The sequence below is a fragment of the Condylura cristata genome, unplaced genomic scaffold (assembly GCF_000260355.1).
Source record: "Condylura cristata isolate star-nosed mole 26May11 unplaced genomic scaffold, ConCri1.0 scaffold00015, whole genome shotgun sequence".
NCBI lineage: Eukaryota > Metazoa > Chordata > Mammalia > Eulipotyphla > Talpidae > Condylura > Condylura cristata.
Window position 1 is genome coordinate 2,244,607 of NW_004567116.1, and position 17,156 is coordinate 2,261,762.

General features: G+C 58.0%; 3 protein-coding genes across 3 annotated transcripts; 2 read left to right on the plus strand and 1 right to left on the minus strand.

Annotated features, from left to right (window-relative positions):
- Nucleotides 1–1,260: 1,260 nt before the first annotated feature.
- On the plus strand, nucleotides 1,261–1,809 carry TMEM262 (transmembrane protein 262). The gene is made up of 3 exons (XM_012725036.1): nucleotides 1,261–1,434; nucleotides 1,531–1,630; nucleotides 1,733–1,809. Exons 1-3 carry the CDS (start codon nucleotides 1,261–1,263, stop codon nucleotides 1,807–1,809), a joined length of 351 nt encoding a protein of 116 aa, XP_012580490.1.
- A 50-nt stretch (nucleotides 1,810–1,859) lies between these two features.
- On the minus strand, nucleotides 1,860–5,794 carry ZFPL1 (zinc finger protein-like 1). Its single transcript, XM_004682642.2, has 8 exons — nucleotides 5,645–5,794; nucleotides 5,223–5,332; nucleotides 4,800–4,911; nucleotides 3,508–3,701; nucleotides 3,340–3,409; nucleotides 3,118–3,264; nucleotides 2,771–2,894; nucleotides 1,860–2,307 (listed from the first exon to the last, which is right to left on the minus strand). Exons 2-8 carry the CDS (start codon nucleotides 5,322–5,324, stop codon nucleotides 2,121–2,123), a joined length of 936 nt encoding a protein of 311 aa, XP_004682699.1. The 5' UTR covers nucleotides 5,325–5,332; nucleotides 5,645–5,794; the 3' UTR covers nucleotides 1,860–2,120.
- A 21-nt stretch (nucleotides 5,795–5,815) lies between these two features.
- Nucleotides 5,816–8,477, plus strand: CDCA5 (cell division cycle associated 5). Its single transcript, XM_012725142.1, has 6 exons — nucleotides 5,816–6,080; nucleotides 6,306–6,397; nucleotides 6,473–6,538; nucleotides 6,616–6,651; nucleotides 7,535–7,978; nucleotides 8,140–8,477. Exons 1-6 carry the CDS (start codon nucleotides 5,816–5,818, stop codon nucleotides 8,218–8,220), a joined length of 984 nt encoding a protein of 327 aa, XP_012580596.1. The 3' UTR covers nucleotides 8,221–8,477.
- Nucleotides 8,478–17,156: the final 8,679 nt, after the last annotated feature.

Sequence of the window (17,156 nt, forward strand, 5' to 3'; positions counted from 1 at the left end):
ATGGTGGTGTCCGAGTTCCATGTCCAGTCCCTTCCTCTTCCACTGTAGTCCCAGAAGTTGGCGTGCCCTCTCCATCACTTCCAGCTGTTCTGGCTGGGCACAGCTCTGCACTTCTCACCTCTCCCATGGGCGGAGGAAGGGCTTTTCTTCGAGGCACCTGTCCCCGCCCACCCCACAGTCCCAGGTAGACTTGGCTCTTCACAGTGCGCACTCACTCGTGGGCTGTGAAAGCCCACGCCGAGGCCAGCTTTCTGCAAGCCTCGGACGCAGGTGTAAGATGGGATTTACACCGGCAGCCCGGCTTCCTCGTGGGACTCAAATGACTAAGGTGATGGGTGCGCAAGCCCTCAGTGCCAGATGGCGGGAAAGAGGGGACAAGCCTTTGGCATCAAGTCCTGGGCCATCTGGGGAGAGGATGGGAAGTTGGGCTGACCGAGAGAGCTGCTGGGGACCAGTGGTGCCTTCTCTCCCCCTGGCTTCCCCACCTTGAGGGGGCGCAGATATTCGGGACTGGGGTCTGGCTGCTCCAGTGACACACCTGGCTCCTAATCACTCCTCCGCCTAAGGCTTGCTGTGAACCTAGAACGTGCCCCCCCCCCAACTTTCCTGAGTCCCAGTTCTTCAACTGTAGGCTGTGCTCACACTCCTCTCTGGAGTAGAGAGGGGTCAGTGAGGCGCCACATAGAGAGTAAAGCATGTGGGCCCTCCCTGGTGGCGCAGGGGTTAAAGCACAGCACTGTGAAGCTGGCCACAGCCACTGCGGCACGAGCTCAACTCCCAGCCAGGGAGTGACCCACAGGGCACAGCAGAGCCCTCCTGTTTCCCCGCTGCCCCCTCAGCATTGTTTCAGTTGATCCGCCTGTTCTGCTCCCCCTGTCTCTGGTAAATCTCACCCCCACATCTCTGAACTGTGCCCCAGCTCTTGTATGCATACAGAGATAAATCTTAAAAAAATAAAGAGTAAAGTGTGTGGGGTGGGATGGTGAGGGATGCCGTCTCTTCAGACTCGCTAGAAGGCCCTCACTGGTCTCCACAGTCTGTGCCTTTGGCCCACCAGTCTCACCACTCAGAGCCCCCGTCCGCCCCTGAAAAACTGCTGTCCTGGCTGGAACCAGCCTGTGTTCTAGAATCTGTCCCTTTCAATGTCCTCCTGCTGCTAGAACCCCACTGCTCTCCCCAACTGACGCTGGAGCCGCGGGGCAGCAGCTCTCCCTGGACGGGGCCAGCGCTCGGCCGGGCTGAAGCTGTGCGGCTGCCAGCATGCGGTGGCGGGACCGCGTGGCCGTGCTCTTCCTGCCACAGGGCATGATGCTCACTGTGGCCTCCCTGATGCTCTTCTTTATACACCTGTGTGTCTTCATCAGCGACATGCACAACTTCTGCATCACGCACCACTATGACCGCATGAGCTTCCGCTACACCATTGTCCTGATGGTAGGCGGGCCAGGGGCCCGGGGGCTGTGCAGGGAGGCTCGGGGCTGATGGAAGCCCCAGTTGTGCAGGGCCACTCTCCCACTGGAGGGGCTACAGTTCTCCCAGGTGGTCAGCATCTGCTGGGCTGCCATGGGGTCACTCTACGCGGAGATGACAGAAGACAAGTTTCTGCGGTGCTTTGCCCTGACCATTTTGAGTGAGTGAAGGCGCAGAGGTGTGCCCAGGCATAGGGAGAGCTTGGGTACCACGGGGTGAGGGGGGGCAGGGAAGGCTGATGGGGGCTCTCTCTTCTGCCCAGTGCTCAATGGGGCCTTGTTCTTCAAGCGCCTGGCCCTGGACTTTCTGTCCATCCAGTACCGAGAGGAGAACCACTGAGGCCTGGAGACTGGGCCGAGAAGGGGAAAGGAAAAGGCTGCTTCGGGGTTTTAATAAAGTCTCTTGTTTATTTCCACCTGTCAGCTCCCTCATCGGGTGGGGGGATGGAAGGCTAGAGACCCAGGAGATGCCAGTCAAGACAGACGCTTGATCTGCAGGGCCTCCAAGCCCAGTCTGCATCCGCTCGGGACTCGGCTTTAGGTCTGGGCTCTTAGTGTCTCAGGTTGGAAAGAACAGAGGAGCAGGGTCCCCATTTCCCCACCTCCCCTTCTCCGGCCCCAGGTCCTCAGCTGTCCAGACAGAGCAGGGCCTCAGGAGGGGCCCACGCGGATGTGAGGGTTCATGAGCGGGTCCAGGTTGGGGTCGCTGTCAGCCGCAGCCCGGCCCAGGCGAGACATGAGGGCGAGGAGGGCCAGGAAGCCCAGCAGCCCCAGCAGCAGCAGCAGCCCCGCGCGCTGAAGCAGGGTCAGCGGCCGCTTCCGAGACCCCGCCCGGCTCCTGGGGGAGGAGGGAAGTCGGATGAGCCCCCAGCCTGGGTGGCTGCGGCGGCTGGTGAGGAATCCTGGTGCTGCGCATGTTCAGCTCTGGCCCGGAGCACCGTCCCAGAGCCTGGTTGCCCAGTGCACCCTGGAGGGCACCCTGCCCTTTACATAGGGTGACTGTGGCCGACTGTGAGGCCTCTGCTCTTTCCCGGACACCGGAGTATATCAGGCGTGGGCGCAGAGTTCAGGCGGGTCAGGGCAGAAAGGGGCCTGGAAGGGCTGGAGTCGAGACCGCGCCGGCAGCAGGCAGAAACAGCTCCAGAAGGGAGGTCCAGGGACCAAGCCCCGCTCCCTGACAGCGCCCACGCCAGCTGCGTCAGCGCCCAGGTCAAGCCCCGCGGTTGGTCGTGAGATTGCACCGCCCAGGCCTCTCCCCCTTGCTAGCCCGGCCCTGCCCGGCCCTGCCTGCCACTGAGTACCTGAGCAGCTGGGCCAGCCAGCCAAGCGCCGGCCGGCGGCGGTACTTGTCGTCATCACAGTCGCCGTGGAGGCCCGTCGCCCGGTCATCGTCCCGCGTGTCGTACACCTTCCTTGGGGCCGAGGCTGCAGAGACAGACCCACCAGCATCGGGGCTCAGGAAGCGGGAGGGGCAGTGGGGAGGACAGGGGATCCTTGCCCCTCTCGGCCTGCAGAGCATCTCAGAATTGAGGGGGGCTGCATCTGCGCGTGCAGTGGGAAGGGGACTCTAGGCGGGTCTGGACCCCGAGCACCTGTGCTGCCTCACTCTGTTCCTATCCTCCTCCGGCCTGGGCGAGTCCCGGCTCACCGTGAGTCAAGGGCTCGGCACTGCCCATGTGGATCACCATGTGCTGCTCGGGCCGGCTGGGGGAGGAGGGGGGCTGAGGGGCTTGGCTGTAGAAGGCTGGGGCAGCAGAGGCGCTGGCCATCTCCTCTTGTTCGGGGCTGCTGTTGGCTGCGGGCAGGACAGAACTGTCAGCAGCGCAGTGAGGACTGAGCCCGGGACCGCCCAGCGGAGGTGGCCACTTACCAGTAAAGCTGGACCAGTCCGAGAAATCCGAGGTGTTGAGCTCGGGCTCCGGGCTTACCACCTCATCGATCTAGAGGAAGGAACCCGTGTCACCACCTGCTCAGGACTGTCCCCACCCACCCATCTGGCCCAGGTGGACCCAGGGCAGCTGGACGGTTAGAGACTCACCAGAGGAAGGCCCAGTCCTGCCCGGGCCCAGTTGACTGTTGCTAGCTTCTCTCTTAGTGCTGAGGCCACGGGACCAGCCAGGTTGTTAGGGGGGAAGATGGGGCCGTTGCAGCTGGGACACTGATAGCCAGCAGGCGCTGTGTTTCGGGGTAGCTGGGCAGCACGGTCATTGAGGCAGGCCCAGTGGAAGAGATCTTAGGGCCCAGGAAACAGGGGAGGAGAAGCAAGAGGGCACTCAGGGCCCCGAGCCCACCACAGGGATACATGCTCACATAAGTGCAAGCCCAGCACCTGCTCTCTCCCACCCAGGCCCGTCCCTCAGTGTCCCTTAAGACATCAGCCTTCTTGGCCACCCTTATCTATTTCGGTCAAAGAAGAAGCTACCAAGTTCCCCAGTCCACTGGGGCGGGGGTAGGTGAGAAGACGCTACGCAACCTTTCAGCGAGGCCTCACTAGACCTGTACCCATCACAAGCGCCCTGAGCTGATAGCTAATTAAGGACAATTTCCGAAAAGAGTCCCAGAAGTACACACAGGCACACGTATCTGTGGACACACGTGCTTACAGACACAGAACCAAAGACCAGTGCCGCTGCCACGTTACACCTACAGGCCCACTAACACACACGCCCCCTCTCCACCACACCCTTGTCTGCTAAGGCTCAGCACCCTTACCCACACATTCTCCTGAATCTTCACAACACACCTGTTTCCATGTTCACACATGCCCAGTCACTACCACAAGTACTAACGAATGCACTAACTTCCATAAAGACAACACATGTTAAATCCACCACACATGCAGTCTCTTGCAGAAGCACACATCAAGCTGACTCTTGCACCAGCACCCTCAAAAAGGCGCACCAAGGCTCTTTAGTCAGCTCAAGGTCGTGACACATCTACAGACATTTCTAAGCTGACTGACTGTGGGAAACCCACTTTCCAGGAACCTACTTCCCTGAATGTGGGTGTGCCATGCTTTCAGCTCTCTACTGGTCTGGCCAGCAACCGCCACCAGCTGCAACCATACGCACGGCCTGACTGGCTCTTGCTACACCCTCAAAATTGGCAAGAAAGAACTGAGGAACTTTAACTTTTTAGAGAAACACCTGAGACCTAGAAAGGGAACATGATTTGCTGGCGCGCACACAGCAGGCATGTAAACTGGCTGGACTAGATTCTGGGGCTTCAGCTTAGTTTCATACTTGATCACCAGGTGGGGACGTTCCTGATACCCCCCACATGCCTAGGCCTCAGGACGTTCCTGATACCCCCCACATGCCTAGGCCTCACCATAACAGATGAGGCGGGTTGTCTCCCGGTTGGCCAGGGGTGTGTTGCACAGGTGACAGTTGGGATTGTAGTCACTGTCTTGGAGCCACTGCAGGTAGGACTGGACGATACACTGGAGTGGGAGAGCGGACACAGCTGAAGGAGGGGCTCCACAGCCACCTCCCCAAGGCCCAACTGCCTCTCATCACAGAGTGGACTCTCCTTTTGTTAGTTCAACCAATAAATATATTTAAGCACACCCTGTGTGTCAGATTCTGCCTTAAGGGGTGCGATACAACAGGAAACGAAATCTATCAAGTTCTTACTCTCACGGAGCTTCCTTTCTAGTAGGGTGCCTTCATGGATTTGGGGGTAGCCAATGCTGCACGTGTCCCCACCACCACTCCCACCCCCTCCAGTACCACGTTCTCCCGTGGGCCCCACCTTGGCGTGATTGGCCACCAGGCAATGCTCACAGACGTTGACCCGGTGTTCGAAGCAGAACAGATTGGTCACCTTCCTCTTGGGGCACTTGCAAAGCCCCATGGTCGACCCTAGGGAAGGGACCTGTGTTGGTAGGGTGCTAGGTTCTGGCGCAGCCAGAACTGGGCACCAACCTAGTTCATGTTCACTTGTAGTTAACTTCCAGAGACATCCTTCACTTTTGCCGCAAACCCAAATTCCTGCCCACAGCGGGTCTCCACTTCGGGCCTCGCCCTGCGTAACCCCCGCCTCTGGAGACCCTCCATTTCGACCCGATTCCGTCCCCGTCAGCCAGCAGCGGTTACCCCAAAACACCGGCCCCGCCCCCAGGGTACCTCCTGAGCCCCACCCCCTCCCAGCCCCGCCCCACTTTCTTCACCGACCCCCTCAGCAGGTTACTGATCGGGTGCGGCACCGGTCCTGCCGGGCACGAGCGCTGACCCAAAGCGCGGAAGGGCAGACGCCGCGCTCAGTCGAGCTACGCTCCGCTTCCAGCTCCAGCCGCTCCGATTATCCCTCCGCTGCCACGTCTCTTCCGGGTGCGGCGCGCGCTGATGACGCATCGCGGCCCTGGCCCCGCCCCGCTGACGCTAGACGAGAAGACGGGCGAAGCCGGCCCGGCCGCCCTCCTGTACGTCACTTCCGCTTCCTCGCCAGCAGGGCGGGTAATTCGAACGTTGCTGCGGTACTCGGTCCTCTTCCGAGGCGCGAGCCCCGCGGCGGCGGCGGCGGCGGCGGCGGCAGCGGCGGCGGCTACGGCTGCGGAGATCGAGACCCAGGCTGGCGATGTCGCGGAGGCGAACGCGGTCCGGAGGGGCCGTCCGGCGCTCGGGTGAGTCGAGGGCGCGAGGGAGCCGCCGGGCCGAGCCGTTTGCAGGACTCGGTCCCTCGAGGACGGCCCCTCCCCCCACCGCCCGAGGAGACTCGTCTGCCCTGGCGGGGCGCCCCCAAAGGGCCTATTTGGGAACTTTCCCTCTCCAGAAATTTGACCTCTACACTCTTGGGGTCTGAAACTCCTATCGCCTACCTGTTGTCTGTTTCTAGAGCCCAAGGGCCCATCTCCTAAGTCTCTGCGGAAGTCCCAGCGCAAATCAGACTCTGGTGTCGCGGGCATCCTCCCTGATATCTGTCCCAAGGTAAGCCCCGGCCCCTCAGGCCTGTCCCCGAGGCCACTCACTGAGGTAGCACTCATGTTCGCCCCTCTTCTCCAGGCCCCCCAGGCTGCTCCAGTGAGAAAGCCCATCGTCTTAAAGAAGATCGTGGCGAGTGCTTTAAAGGTGATGGCTGCGGGAGGGTTGGTGGGTGGGGGGCCGAACTTGGGGGCCAGCTTTGTGACCCGTTCATGTTTCCACAGATCTCACCAGTCCAGTCATTGCGTAGGAGCCCTCGGGTGAGTTCGTTTTCGTCTGCTTAGTCGAGTGGTCTTCAGGGCGCCCTAGGGCTGGGGCGGGGCATGCTGGCTGTCTGCGCGCTTGTGTGTCCTGCCTACTTCTTGAAGGCTTAACGTGTTTACATCTCGCTGCTCTGCTGTCCGCCATCATTTTCCTTTAACAGTGCAGCTGAATCCAAACTACTCTTTCTTCCTATTCCACGTTGTGTTCGGTTGTTATTCATGGTTGAAAATTCACTGGTACTAGTGACTGGATGGACGTTTCAGGAAACTCATTGCTGACTGTCACAAGGGGACCATAGAGCAAGAGTAGAAGCAGGAGGAGGAGTGGTTGAGGCTGGGGTCTGTTTTAGATGGTTGGTTATGGGCCTTGCATCAGCTAGTGGGGTGACAAATTTTGTGCCGCAAAACAGAGTCCTCAAAGGCAATGGCGGTTCCCTCCTCTTCCCACATGTGTCTTGGGTTCTTTGTGAACTGCATCCCCCTTTCCTTTAAAAATACCTGTCCTGGAGCACCCCTGGTGGCGCAGGGGTTAAAGTATCAGTACCATCAAGCCATCCCCAGCCACTGAGGCCTAAATTCGATCTGGCCAGGGAGGGACCCCAAGGGCGCAGCAGACTTCTCCAGTCTCCCTGCTGCTCCCCTCAGCAGTGGGTTTCAGTCAGGCTACCTGTTCTGCTCCCCGCTCTGTCTCTGGGGAATCCTCTCACCCTCCATACCTCTGGCCTGCACCTCAGCTCTTAATATGCATAAATGAAAATAAATAATTAAAAAAATAAAGTAAAGGTGCCTGTCCTATGGGTGTTTCTTTCAACTGTAGATCTGAGCCTTCCGTAGCAGCAGTACAGCTGAGTGACGCACTGCTCTCTTTGCTCCTGCACAGATTGCCCTTTGCTCAGAGAAGGAAAATCACCCTCCTGTCAAGGAAGCCACTAGGGGAAACAGCTTCAGGACACATAATGTCCCTGTCACCCCCACCTCATCTCCTGTGCTGTGGACCTTCAATGTTGAATCCAGCTCCAGGGATGGAGACCTAGATGCCAGAGACTTGGAAATGTCTAAAAAAGTCAGACGATCCTATAGCCGGCTGGAGACCCCAGCCCCCAGCTCCACGTCCACCTCCACCCCTGGCCGCCGGTCCTGCTTTGGTTTTGACAGGCTGCTCGGGGCAGAAGAGTTGACCGGAGTCTCACCTGTGGTGTGTGCAAAGCTAACTGAGGCCCCCAGGGTCCCTGAGAAGCCCTGGGTCCCAGACACGACTCTTCCTGGAATCTCTCCCCCAACTGTGAAAGAGAAAAGAAAGAAGAAGAAGCTGCCGGAGGTCCTGGTGAGTGAGGGGCAGGGGCTCCCTCTGCTGATGCGCTGACAGGCAGGGCTGGGGATCAAGGCTGACTGTTTTGGGGGAACGGTAGCACCTGTGTGTGTGGGTAGAGATGCTCTAGGCCACGCGACCCCCTCTCCACTCACCCCCCATTTCTCTTCCCCCAGAAATCAGAGCTGGATGAATGGGCTGCGGCCATGAATGCTGAGTTTGAAGCTGCTGAACAGTTTGAGCTCCTTGTTGAATGAGATGAAGTGAGGTGCACCTGGCCAAGCCCCTCCACCTCCCCCTGGCCATAGCTCCTCTCCCTGTGAAGGACTTTTGGGGCTCCTCCCTTGTGCATGAGCTGTTACTGCATTGAGGCCTGTCCTCAGCTTCAGGAAAAGGGGCTCTCCTAGCTCTGCCACACACAGCGCCCTGAGGTTGGCATCTCTACCCACTCACACACTCACCTCCCTCCTCCCACACTCTTGCAGCCGTTCCCAGTTGGGCTCCGGCGCAGGAGCAGGGGCTCTGGGCCGGGAGTCCTGCCCTGCTGGGAACGCGGCCTTGCGCTTGCCTCCGTGCTGCCTCCCTTCGCGGCTTGGTTCCAGCACGAAGCCCACCTTGGGGCTCAGGTTCTCCAGGTGTCCTGGCGAGTCTGTGGATGGAGGAGGATGCAGGCGCTCAGCCTGCGGTCTGGCTGTGAAGGAAGGCGGGAAGCCAGGCTGGGGCCCGCCTCGTTCCGCCACGTGGAAGCTGTGCTGTGTGGCTGTGTTCTGCTGTTGGGGTGTTCAGTGAGGTGCCAGGCTGGGCTTGCTGCTTGGGGCACAGGGTGCATTTCAGGGTGACCCCACGAAACCCGAGGCTCAGGGCGGCATAGGGCTAGGGCCTTGCCACGACACTTCAGGCTAGGGATGTCTCCACCTCACCCCGTCCCTCACGCCTGTCTTACAAAGTAAACGCTGTCAGCTCAACTTCGAAGAAAAATGTGGGCCGAAGGGTCCTGCCCCATCTAGTGTTTTGCAGCTGCGTTGGTAAAGTTCTAGAAAGTTTTTCTCAAATACTGGGGTGGGGGCAGGGTAGATAGAGGTTTGACCTTTTAGCTCCGTGTCCTCTCCGTGAGAGCTGCACTGAGCCCGCGATGCACCGTCCCAGGGACCCTTCCCCGCATTTACGTTGCTCGGTTCTCTAGAGGCTCCAAACGGTCCGCAGCAGCCCGCACGTCCCGGCTCCGGGGCTGCAGAAGGGCTGTGGCGCAGGGCGCGTCCTGAGTGGGGGCTTCGGGGACATCGGCTGCGCGGTGCAGGCTGGTGGGCTCCCGCTTTGGACTCTGTGAGGCGCGAGTCGGCCGCCTGCCCTGGTGGCCCGCGCGCCTGAGCAGCTTTGTCCTGGGCACGGGCGGTGGGAGTCTTGATTCTGCAGAATCTGGAGCAGCCTGATGGTGTTGACTTGATGTTATTGCTGTAAATTCTGTCCCCCAAAACTTAAGGATGTGGAGTTTTAAGGGAAAGTTATGGTTTCTTCTTAATGCAAACTGATTAAAGAGTTTCTTCGTGTTTCCACATTGTGTGTCTTGTATTGGTCAAAGGTGCAGGGTGGGGCTAGACCCAGGAGCTCAGGCCTCTTAATGTCCTTTGGGTGGGGGTAGCCCGTGGGAACTCGTGCCCTGCCCCCATCTTCTCTGTGCCGTAGCCCGCCTCTGCTTCAAGGGCAGGAGTCCCCCTCCCCTCCTGGTCTGGAAAGGTCTGAGGTAGCTGGCCTCTGCTTCAAGGGCAGGAGTCCCCCTCCCCTCCTGGTCTGGAAAGGTCTGAGGGGGGCTGCCCAGACTCAGTGCCTGCCAGCCAGCACCTCCATACCTCAAATCCTCACTGGTCTGGACTGGGTGCCGGGAATAGCCGTGGGTGTAGAGCCCGCTGGGGAGGGAGGTAGAAATGCAGATTCCCAGGATTCTCACCTGAGGACGGGCCTCGGGCCGCCCGCCGCAGTGCCGCACTCCTGTCCCTGCCCCTGTCTCCGCTTTACACTTGGCTGGGCCTCCTTGTCCTAGAACAAATGCAGGACTGCACGCTCTCGTCTCCCTAAACACACCCAGCGTGACCTCCTCCCCACCCAGATAGCAATGCCCACTTCCCAAGACCAAGCTTTACACTTGGACTTAATATCCAGCTCACTCAGCTCACACCTCTTCCTAAACAGTTTATTTCACTATTAAAACCCACCACCAGTTGGGCCTCTGGCGCTGCAGGGGTTAAAGCCTCGACACTATAAAGCTGTGGCAGCCACTGCAGCATGAGTTCGACCCCTAGATCCAGGTCAGGGTGCCGCAAACCCCTGCTTGTCTCCCTGCTACCCCCCTCAGCAGTGGATTTCAGTCCACCTGCCTGTTCTGCCCCCTACTTTGTCTCTGATGAGTCCTCTCACCCTGGCACCTCTGGCCTGCACCCCAGCCTGGGCCAGCTGGCAGAGATGCCAGCAGCACATGGCACAGGAGGGGCTTACACTGCTGGATGAGCTGACTTAGATGACATGTCAGTCAGGATACAGTTCTAGATTCTGGTTGGTGCTCGAGGGAAGGGTCAGAGATGAGGACCAACAAGTCTCAAGCAAGGAGGTGGCCTGGAGAGCAATGTTCGGGAGGATGCCCGATGGGGCCTGGGGCCTGACCTGTCTGAGGAAGCTGAAAAAGCAGGACCAGCTGTGTGGTGGCCCATAGGTGCATCGGGCCCAGGCTGCGGAGATGTCAGCATCACGCTGGGCGTTGCTGGTCACTGGAGTGACAAGGCACCCAGAGTAAGTGGGAAGCAGAAAACAACCTTACACATTCTTTCAAGTTTAACCTAGAAAGGAGCAGAGCAGTAGTTAAAAAACAGCCAGTGAGGGTTTCTGGTGGTGGTTTTATTTTTTAAGGATTTTATTTACACATAAATAAATCTTATAAAAAAAAAAAACCAGCAGCTTCTTTAAAAACTATTTGTCTATGCATACAAGAACTAGGGTATAGGCCAGAGGTTTGGAGGTAAGAGGATCCATCAGAGACAGAGTGGGGAACAGAACAGGCAGATCAATGAAGTGCACTGCTGAGGGGAGCAGCAGGCAAGATAGGTCTGCGCTTTAACCCGTTTCTAAGGGTCCTAATCCCCCACCTTTCTAAGCTCTCACCACAGCCAGGATGCATTTCCTGAAAGGCAAGTTATGGTCCTATTTAAAAATCTCTAGCCACTATGGTACCCCTGCTTAAAACCCTTTACTACATTTCATCTTCTGGGGAATTGATCCAAAAGAATTGAAAGCATCGGCTCAGATATGTGTATATCTAGCACTACTCACAACAGCCACATGGTGGAAACACAAGCATTCATCTGCAGTTGAATGGATAAACAAAACCAGTATACTTATCCCATGGAATATTATGTAGCTGTGAAAAGGAGGAATGTTCTGATTCAAGCTACCACATAGCTTGAAAACAGGTAAATGAGGCGAGCCAGTGGCAAAGGACAATGCTGTATGCTTCCACTCGTGATTATGATCATGCCTTCTACCTAACCAAGTCCACAAAGATGGAAGGAAGAAAGGTGGTGGCCAAGGTAGAGACAGTAGGGAGATTGGTGGGAGCAGTTTCAGTTAGGAAAATACTGCCCTGGCATGGGGTGGCGACGGCTGCCTGCTAACGTGAATGTACTTGAAGGCACTGAGCTGCATGCTTAAAATGGGAAATTGTGTTACACATTTTGCCACAATAAATACTTTTTTCTAAAAACCCTTTGGCGATTTCATGTTGTCTGTGATGTGGTCGGTAATGGGGTTTGGGTTGCCCAGCTTCTCAGCCTCCAGAAGTCAGCTGGCTGCGGGACCCCCTCTCCCTCTGGGAGCCATAGGGTGGCCATACTCTTGCATCCCCCATCCTGCAAATGGGTGTGGACCTCCTGGTCAGATTCCCACCTGGAGCAGGACCCTGAAAGAGGGAGAGAGACCTGAAAGATTCAGCCCCGCGGTTGTGGGGGACACAGGGATGAGCCCCGTGGCGCTCCCTGCCTTTGAACCTGTTGCTCCTGGGCCTCCTGCTATGCCGGTCTCTTTCCAACTTTCCAATTAAACGTCCGCTCCAGCGCGGGGTTCTTTTTCTCTGTGTTTGCGGTCCAGACTCCCTGGCATCTCTCCACCACCAGGCTGCTGGCCACGCCCCCAGCCTTAAAGCCCCCTGAGCCCTTTGCGCTGTAGAGGTTCTGCCTTCGCGATTTTGCTCCTTCCACTTTACTCTCTTCCTTCTCTTTGGGCTGTCCCCGGCCTCGCCTCACGGTCCTGCCTCTCTGTAGTCACTTGTCCTCTCGTGGCCCCGCCATAGCTGTTTCTGAGTGACGCCGCCCTTACAGCCCGCCCCCAGGCGCGGGTGCGCACTCTAAGCCCGCCAGCACCATGCTCCCGCCACACCGTGCCCCGTGTTCATCAGTTGGCTGCCCGTGCCCGCCTGTGGGTAAGAGCAGATGCTAGCACCCAAGGGGATTTGTGTCCTGGAACTGCCAGTATCTAGCTGTGTGGCCAGTTAATTATCCGCCGTGTTATTTGTAAAATGGGAAGACTGCAGTGTCTGCCTCAGTATCCCAAGGAGAGGGGCGAACAAGTCACCCCAGGTAGAGCAGACCTCTCCTCCTTTGACTCCTGCACACACCCCTATTGCTGCACCCCAGCTGTCATCTGGGGGTTCAGCACACGCGTTTGTCCCATAATCTCAGCTCCCAGAGAGTGGGCAGACTCAGCTGTGTCTCTGCCACCCACATGGAGGCAAGTTTGTGGGCCAGGTTATGGCGGAGGAAATACTTCTGTCCTTTTCCCTAATAAACCTACTCTTTAAATATTACCTTAGTCTCTGTCTCGTGGAGAAACTCGCCACCTGCCGCTGAAAGGGGAGCTCTGGTGAATCTTTCCCAGAGTGAGCCCAAGGACCCCGAACTCCAAAAAACTGACATCGCTCACACTTGCAGCTCCCTGGGCCGCAGACCGAACCCCGTGACAGCGCCCGGCCCCCGGTAGCCTTGCCGGGTAGCAGTAGCTGGGCTCTGGCTCCCCTGTGGGCCCATCTGGTCAGGTGGACATGGTGGCTAAGCACAGTGGGGGCTGAGTTCTGATCCGCTGGGGGGGCGAGGGTGCAGGGTGAAGCCAGGAGTAGCACACAGCAGGGCGCAGTTCAGGTTGGTGTGGGGGAGTGAGGCCCCTGGCTGGTCTGAGCAGAGGCTTGTGCTAGGACTGGAAATCCAGGACGCTGGAAACTCAGAGAACGGAATGTCAGACACCTTGCTTTCAATAAGCTTCTCATAGGTGATCTCTAACCAACTGGGGATCCTCCACTGACTCAGGCCGTCACAGACCTCCCTCAGCAGTGCTGGTGTGCCCCCAGCCCCCACATTCTGCAATTGAAGGGATTCAGCTTAAGGGCGACTGTATGGGGTGGGCCTCCCTGGTGGTGCAAGCAGTTAGTCTCTGCACTGCCGAGCTGAACCTGTCCATAGTCATGGCAGCAAGTCCACTCCAGACCCGCCAGGGAGTGACCCACATGACACAGCAGACCACGGCTGTTCCCCACCCCGCTCCCCCTACAATGGATTTCAATCAGTCGGCCTGTTCTGCTCCCATTTTGTCTTTGGTGAATCTGCTCACCCCCTCCCCCATACCTCTGGCCTGTACCTCAATTATTGTATGCATAAAAAAGTGAATCTTAAGAAATATACAAAAAACTCAGTGACATTTGCTTTTCACTGCAGATGTCACTGAGTGTTTGGTATTGTATGTGCAACATCTGGTTGGCTGGGGTCGGGGGCAGGTGAAGCCTCTCCAGTTGGAGGCTGCCTCAACTACCCTCCGTCTCTCTCAGGACCCCAGGGGCAAACAAAAAGCAGCCTCCAAGCCCATCCATGAGCCAAAAGTGGAGTCTGTTCAGGAGCAGAAGGCAGAAATTTCTCAAAACTCCAAGGAGCAGGTCACTAAGGTGACAGAACGCGCCAGGACCTCCTAAGCCAGAGGGCAGAGGTGGCAGGGGGTGGCAGGTGTGGAGAAATCCTTCCTTGCCTGGGGGGAGGAGCAGAGGCCCCTGCCTCCGCACCCCACCATCTTCCTGTTGGATGTGGGGGACCAGGCTTTCGGACAGCCACTCTCATGTCACTCTCACCACGACAGACACCTGGGCTGTCTCAGTCGCCATCCTCAGAGCAAAAGCCGGACCTGCAGCCAGAGCCCACGGTCACCTTCCTGTTGACACTCCTGAACACAGAGGAGCCCCCGGAACCCAAGGACTCGGAGAAGTAAGGCTGTGGGGGTGTGCACGTGACGGGGGCCGCAGACACCCCTGCCTGGGGTGTGCAGAGGGGAGACCCGCACAGGTGTGGAGGGGCCCTCAGACACCCCCCCACCCGCGCTGGGTCTAGACCCTTCAGTCCCACACTCACTGCCCACCAGGGACTGGGAGATGCAGGAGAAGCAGCTCCTGGGTGAGGACGAGTGGGGCCCCCAGCGGACCATGAAGGAGTTCAGCCATCTGCGGGCTGACTGCCTCAGGTGAGCTGGGGGGTGGGGGGGCCTGGACCCCACGGGGCTCAGGCCTGGGGCTTCATGCTGTTCCTTCACTTGCCTTTCCTCTCCCCCATTGTTCTGCGTGCCCCTCCAAGGGGGAGGGATCCCCCGCCCCACAGGTGAGCGGGACCTGCCCCCCCCCCCACCTGTCCACCAACTGTGGGCACACAGGCCTGATTAGTGGGTCTTGCAGCTCAGGCGGGACGTCTGGGCAACGGGGGGCTCAGGTACAAGAGCCCAGGGGCTGAAGGGGGTCTCCATTTCAACCCAGATTTCAGGCGCTGCTGACCACAAACCTAGCAGACAACCTGGCTCTGGGGCTGAAGCTGCAAGACCTGGTGAGACCCTCAGGGCGGGACCCTCTCCCTTTGTCCCGACTCCATCCTGCCTCCAACCCAGCTCCCATTCTGAGGGCCTCAGCTGGCCCTGCCCAGGGCTCTCACTCACCCCTGACCTCCTAACTCTGTTCTAGTCCAGTTCATTCTACAAGTGTCTGAAGGATGAAGTAAAGGCTGTCCAGGAGGAAGTGAAGGCTGTCCAGGAGGAAGTGAGGACAGTACAGGAGGAAGTGAAGGTCATCCAGGAGGAAGTGAGTGCTGTTGAGGAGGAAGTGGAGGCCACCCAAGAGGACTGGAAGGTCTTGGAGGAGGAAGAGGAGGCAGTGGACGGGGATGTGAAGGCCATCCAGGAGGAAATGGAGAATGGCCAGGAAGAAGTGGAGAATGTCCAGGAGGAAGTAGAGGATGGCCAGGAGGAAGTGAGCGAAGGCCAGGAGGAAGCCAGGGCAGCCCCGCCGGGAGCCCAGGCTTCCCGGAGGCAGCGCTGCCCCAGGGCCCCTGAGTAGTGAAAGGGGCATGGACCCAGCACAGTTCACCTGCGCTCTCCCAGGCAGCACCACCAGCTCCAGATGCTTCCCTTGAGTATGAAATACCAGGCCTAGCCAGGCAGGAGGCTGGACTCAGGGAGACATTCCAGAAGCGCCTCTCCAAGTTCCAGCAATAAATTTCTCTGCCGCTCAGCCTCGGCTCCCCTGCGTGTCTGTGGGCCCCAGGAACCAGGCAGGAGCAGGAGGCCACCAGCCCCAAACTGAGCTGGGTCCCACCCTCTGACACCTTCCTCCCCCATTTCACAGTCTTGAGCAACCCCCCAAACTGCAGCCCTCGCCCCAGTGGGTATTAGTCTTGCAGGCAAAGTCCCTGTAGTAAGTACTGGGTGGGAGTGAAAGGGACCGAACCTCCTCTTCCAAGGTTCACCCCAACGGGCAGGCCTGACGCCGGAAGGGCATGTCCAACCCATGACCCGGGATAAGCCCATTCTCTGGTGTAGGGGTACTCCCAAAGGCTCATCAGCCCACACCCACACCTGGAGGCGCGTCTGGAATTGGAATGCCCACTCCCCCCAATTCCAGCCCTCCAGACAGGGCCTCCCTGGGGGGACTACCCCACCCATGGACCTGAGCATCCCCTTGACCTCCAGGCCACCCAGTGTCTGCGTCTTCTCCAGCCTATGAGGAGGGGTATGTGTGGTCAATGCGTACAAGAACTGGGGTGCAGAGGTGTGGGAGGTGAGAGGATTCACCAGACACAAAGTGGGGAACAGAATAAGTGGATCTACTGAGATACACTGCTGAAGGGAGCAGTGGGCAGGTCAGGAGAGGCCTGCTGTGCCATGTGGGTCACTCCCTGGCTGGGGATGGAACTCCTGCTGCAGTAGCTGCTGACAGCTTCACAGTGCTGTGCCTCAACCCACTCAACCCAGGGAAGGCCCAAAATGAATGAATGTTTAACTAGGCTTAGCACAGGAAAAAGGAGAGAAGACTCAGATAAATACACTAGAAGTGAAAGCAAAGTTACAATGGAGGCAGCGAAAATACAAAGGATCGGTAGAGGCGAGAGTGAATAACAACACATGAACAAATTGGACAACTTAGAGGAAGAGGGTAAGTTCTTCGACTCATACACTCTCCCCAGACTGCGTCGTGAAGAATCAGAAAACCTGAATAGACCAATAACTAGGAGATCGATTCAATCAACACCTCTCCCCAATAGAACAAAACTAGCACCAGAAGCTGCACTGGTGAATGCTGCCACATGTTCCAACATGTGATACAGGCTCAGGTTCTTGTAAAACTTGAAGAGGAGGGAGCATGCGGAGACTCATTTCACGAAGCCAGGAGGGCCCTGCCGCCCTGGAAGGACACACACTCCCTGGTGCGTGCCAGTGCCAGTGATGGCCGCCGATAAGGCCCAAGGTCGTCTCCTGGGCAGATAATCATCTCACCGGGAACTGTGGCCTCCCTGGACACCTCCCTGAACTTCATGGCCACCCCACACCCTGTTCCCCCAGCTCTCCTACAGGCTGACCCAGCTAATCTGCAGCACTAGTCAGTCACTATGGTGGGGAATGTAGGTGGCCAGCGGAATGAACTGTGAGCAGGGAGGTCTGCAAAAGTAGCTCACACGCATGCAAGTTACAGGGCCCAGCTCCTAGGCACTTCAGCGTCTTTATGCCAATCAGTGAATGGGCTGCAATTGATCAGTGAATAAGCTGCAATCAATCAGTGAATGGGCTGCAGTCAGTCAGTGAATGGGCTGCAATCAATCAGTGAATGGGCTGCAGTCAGTCAGTGAATGGGCTGCAA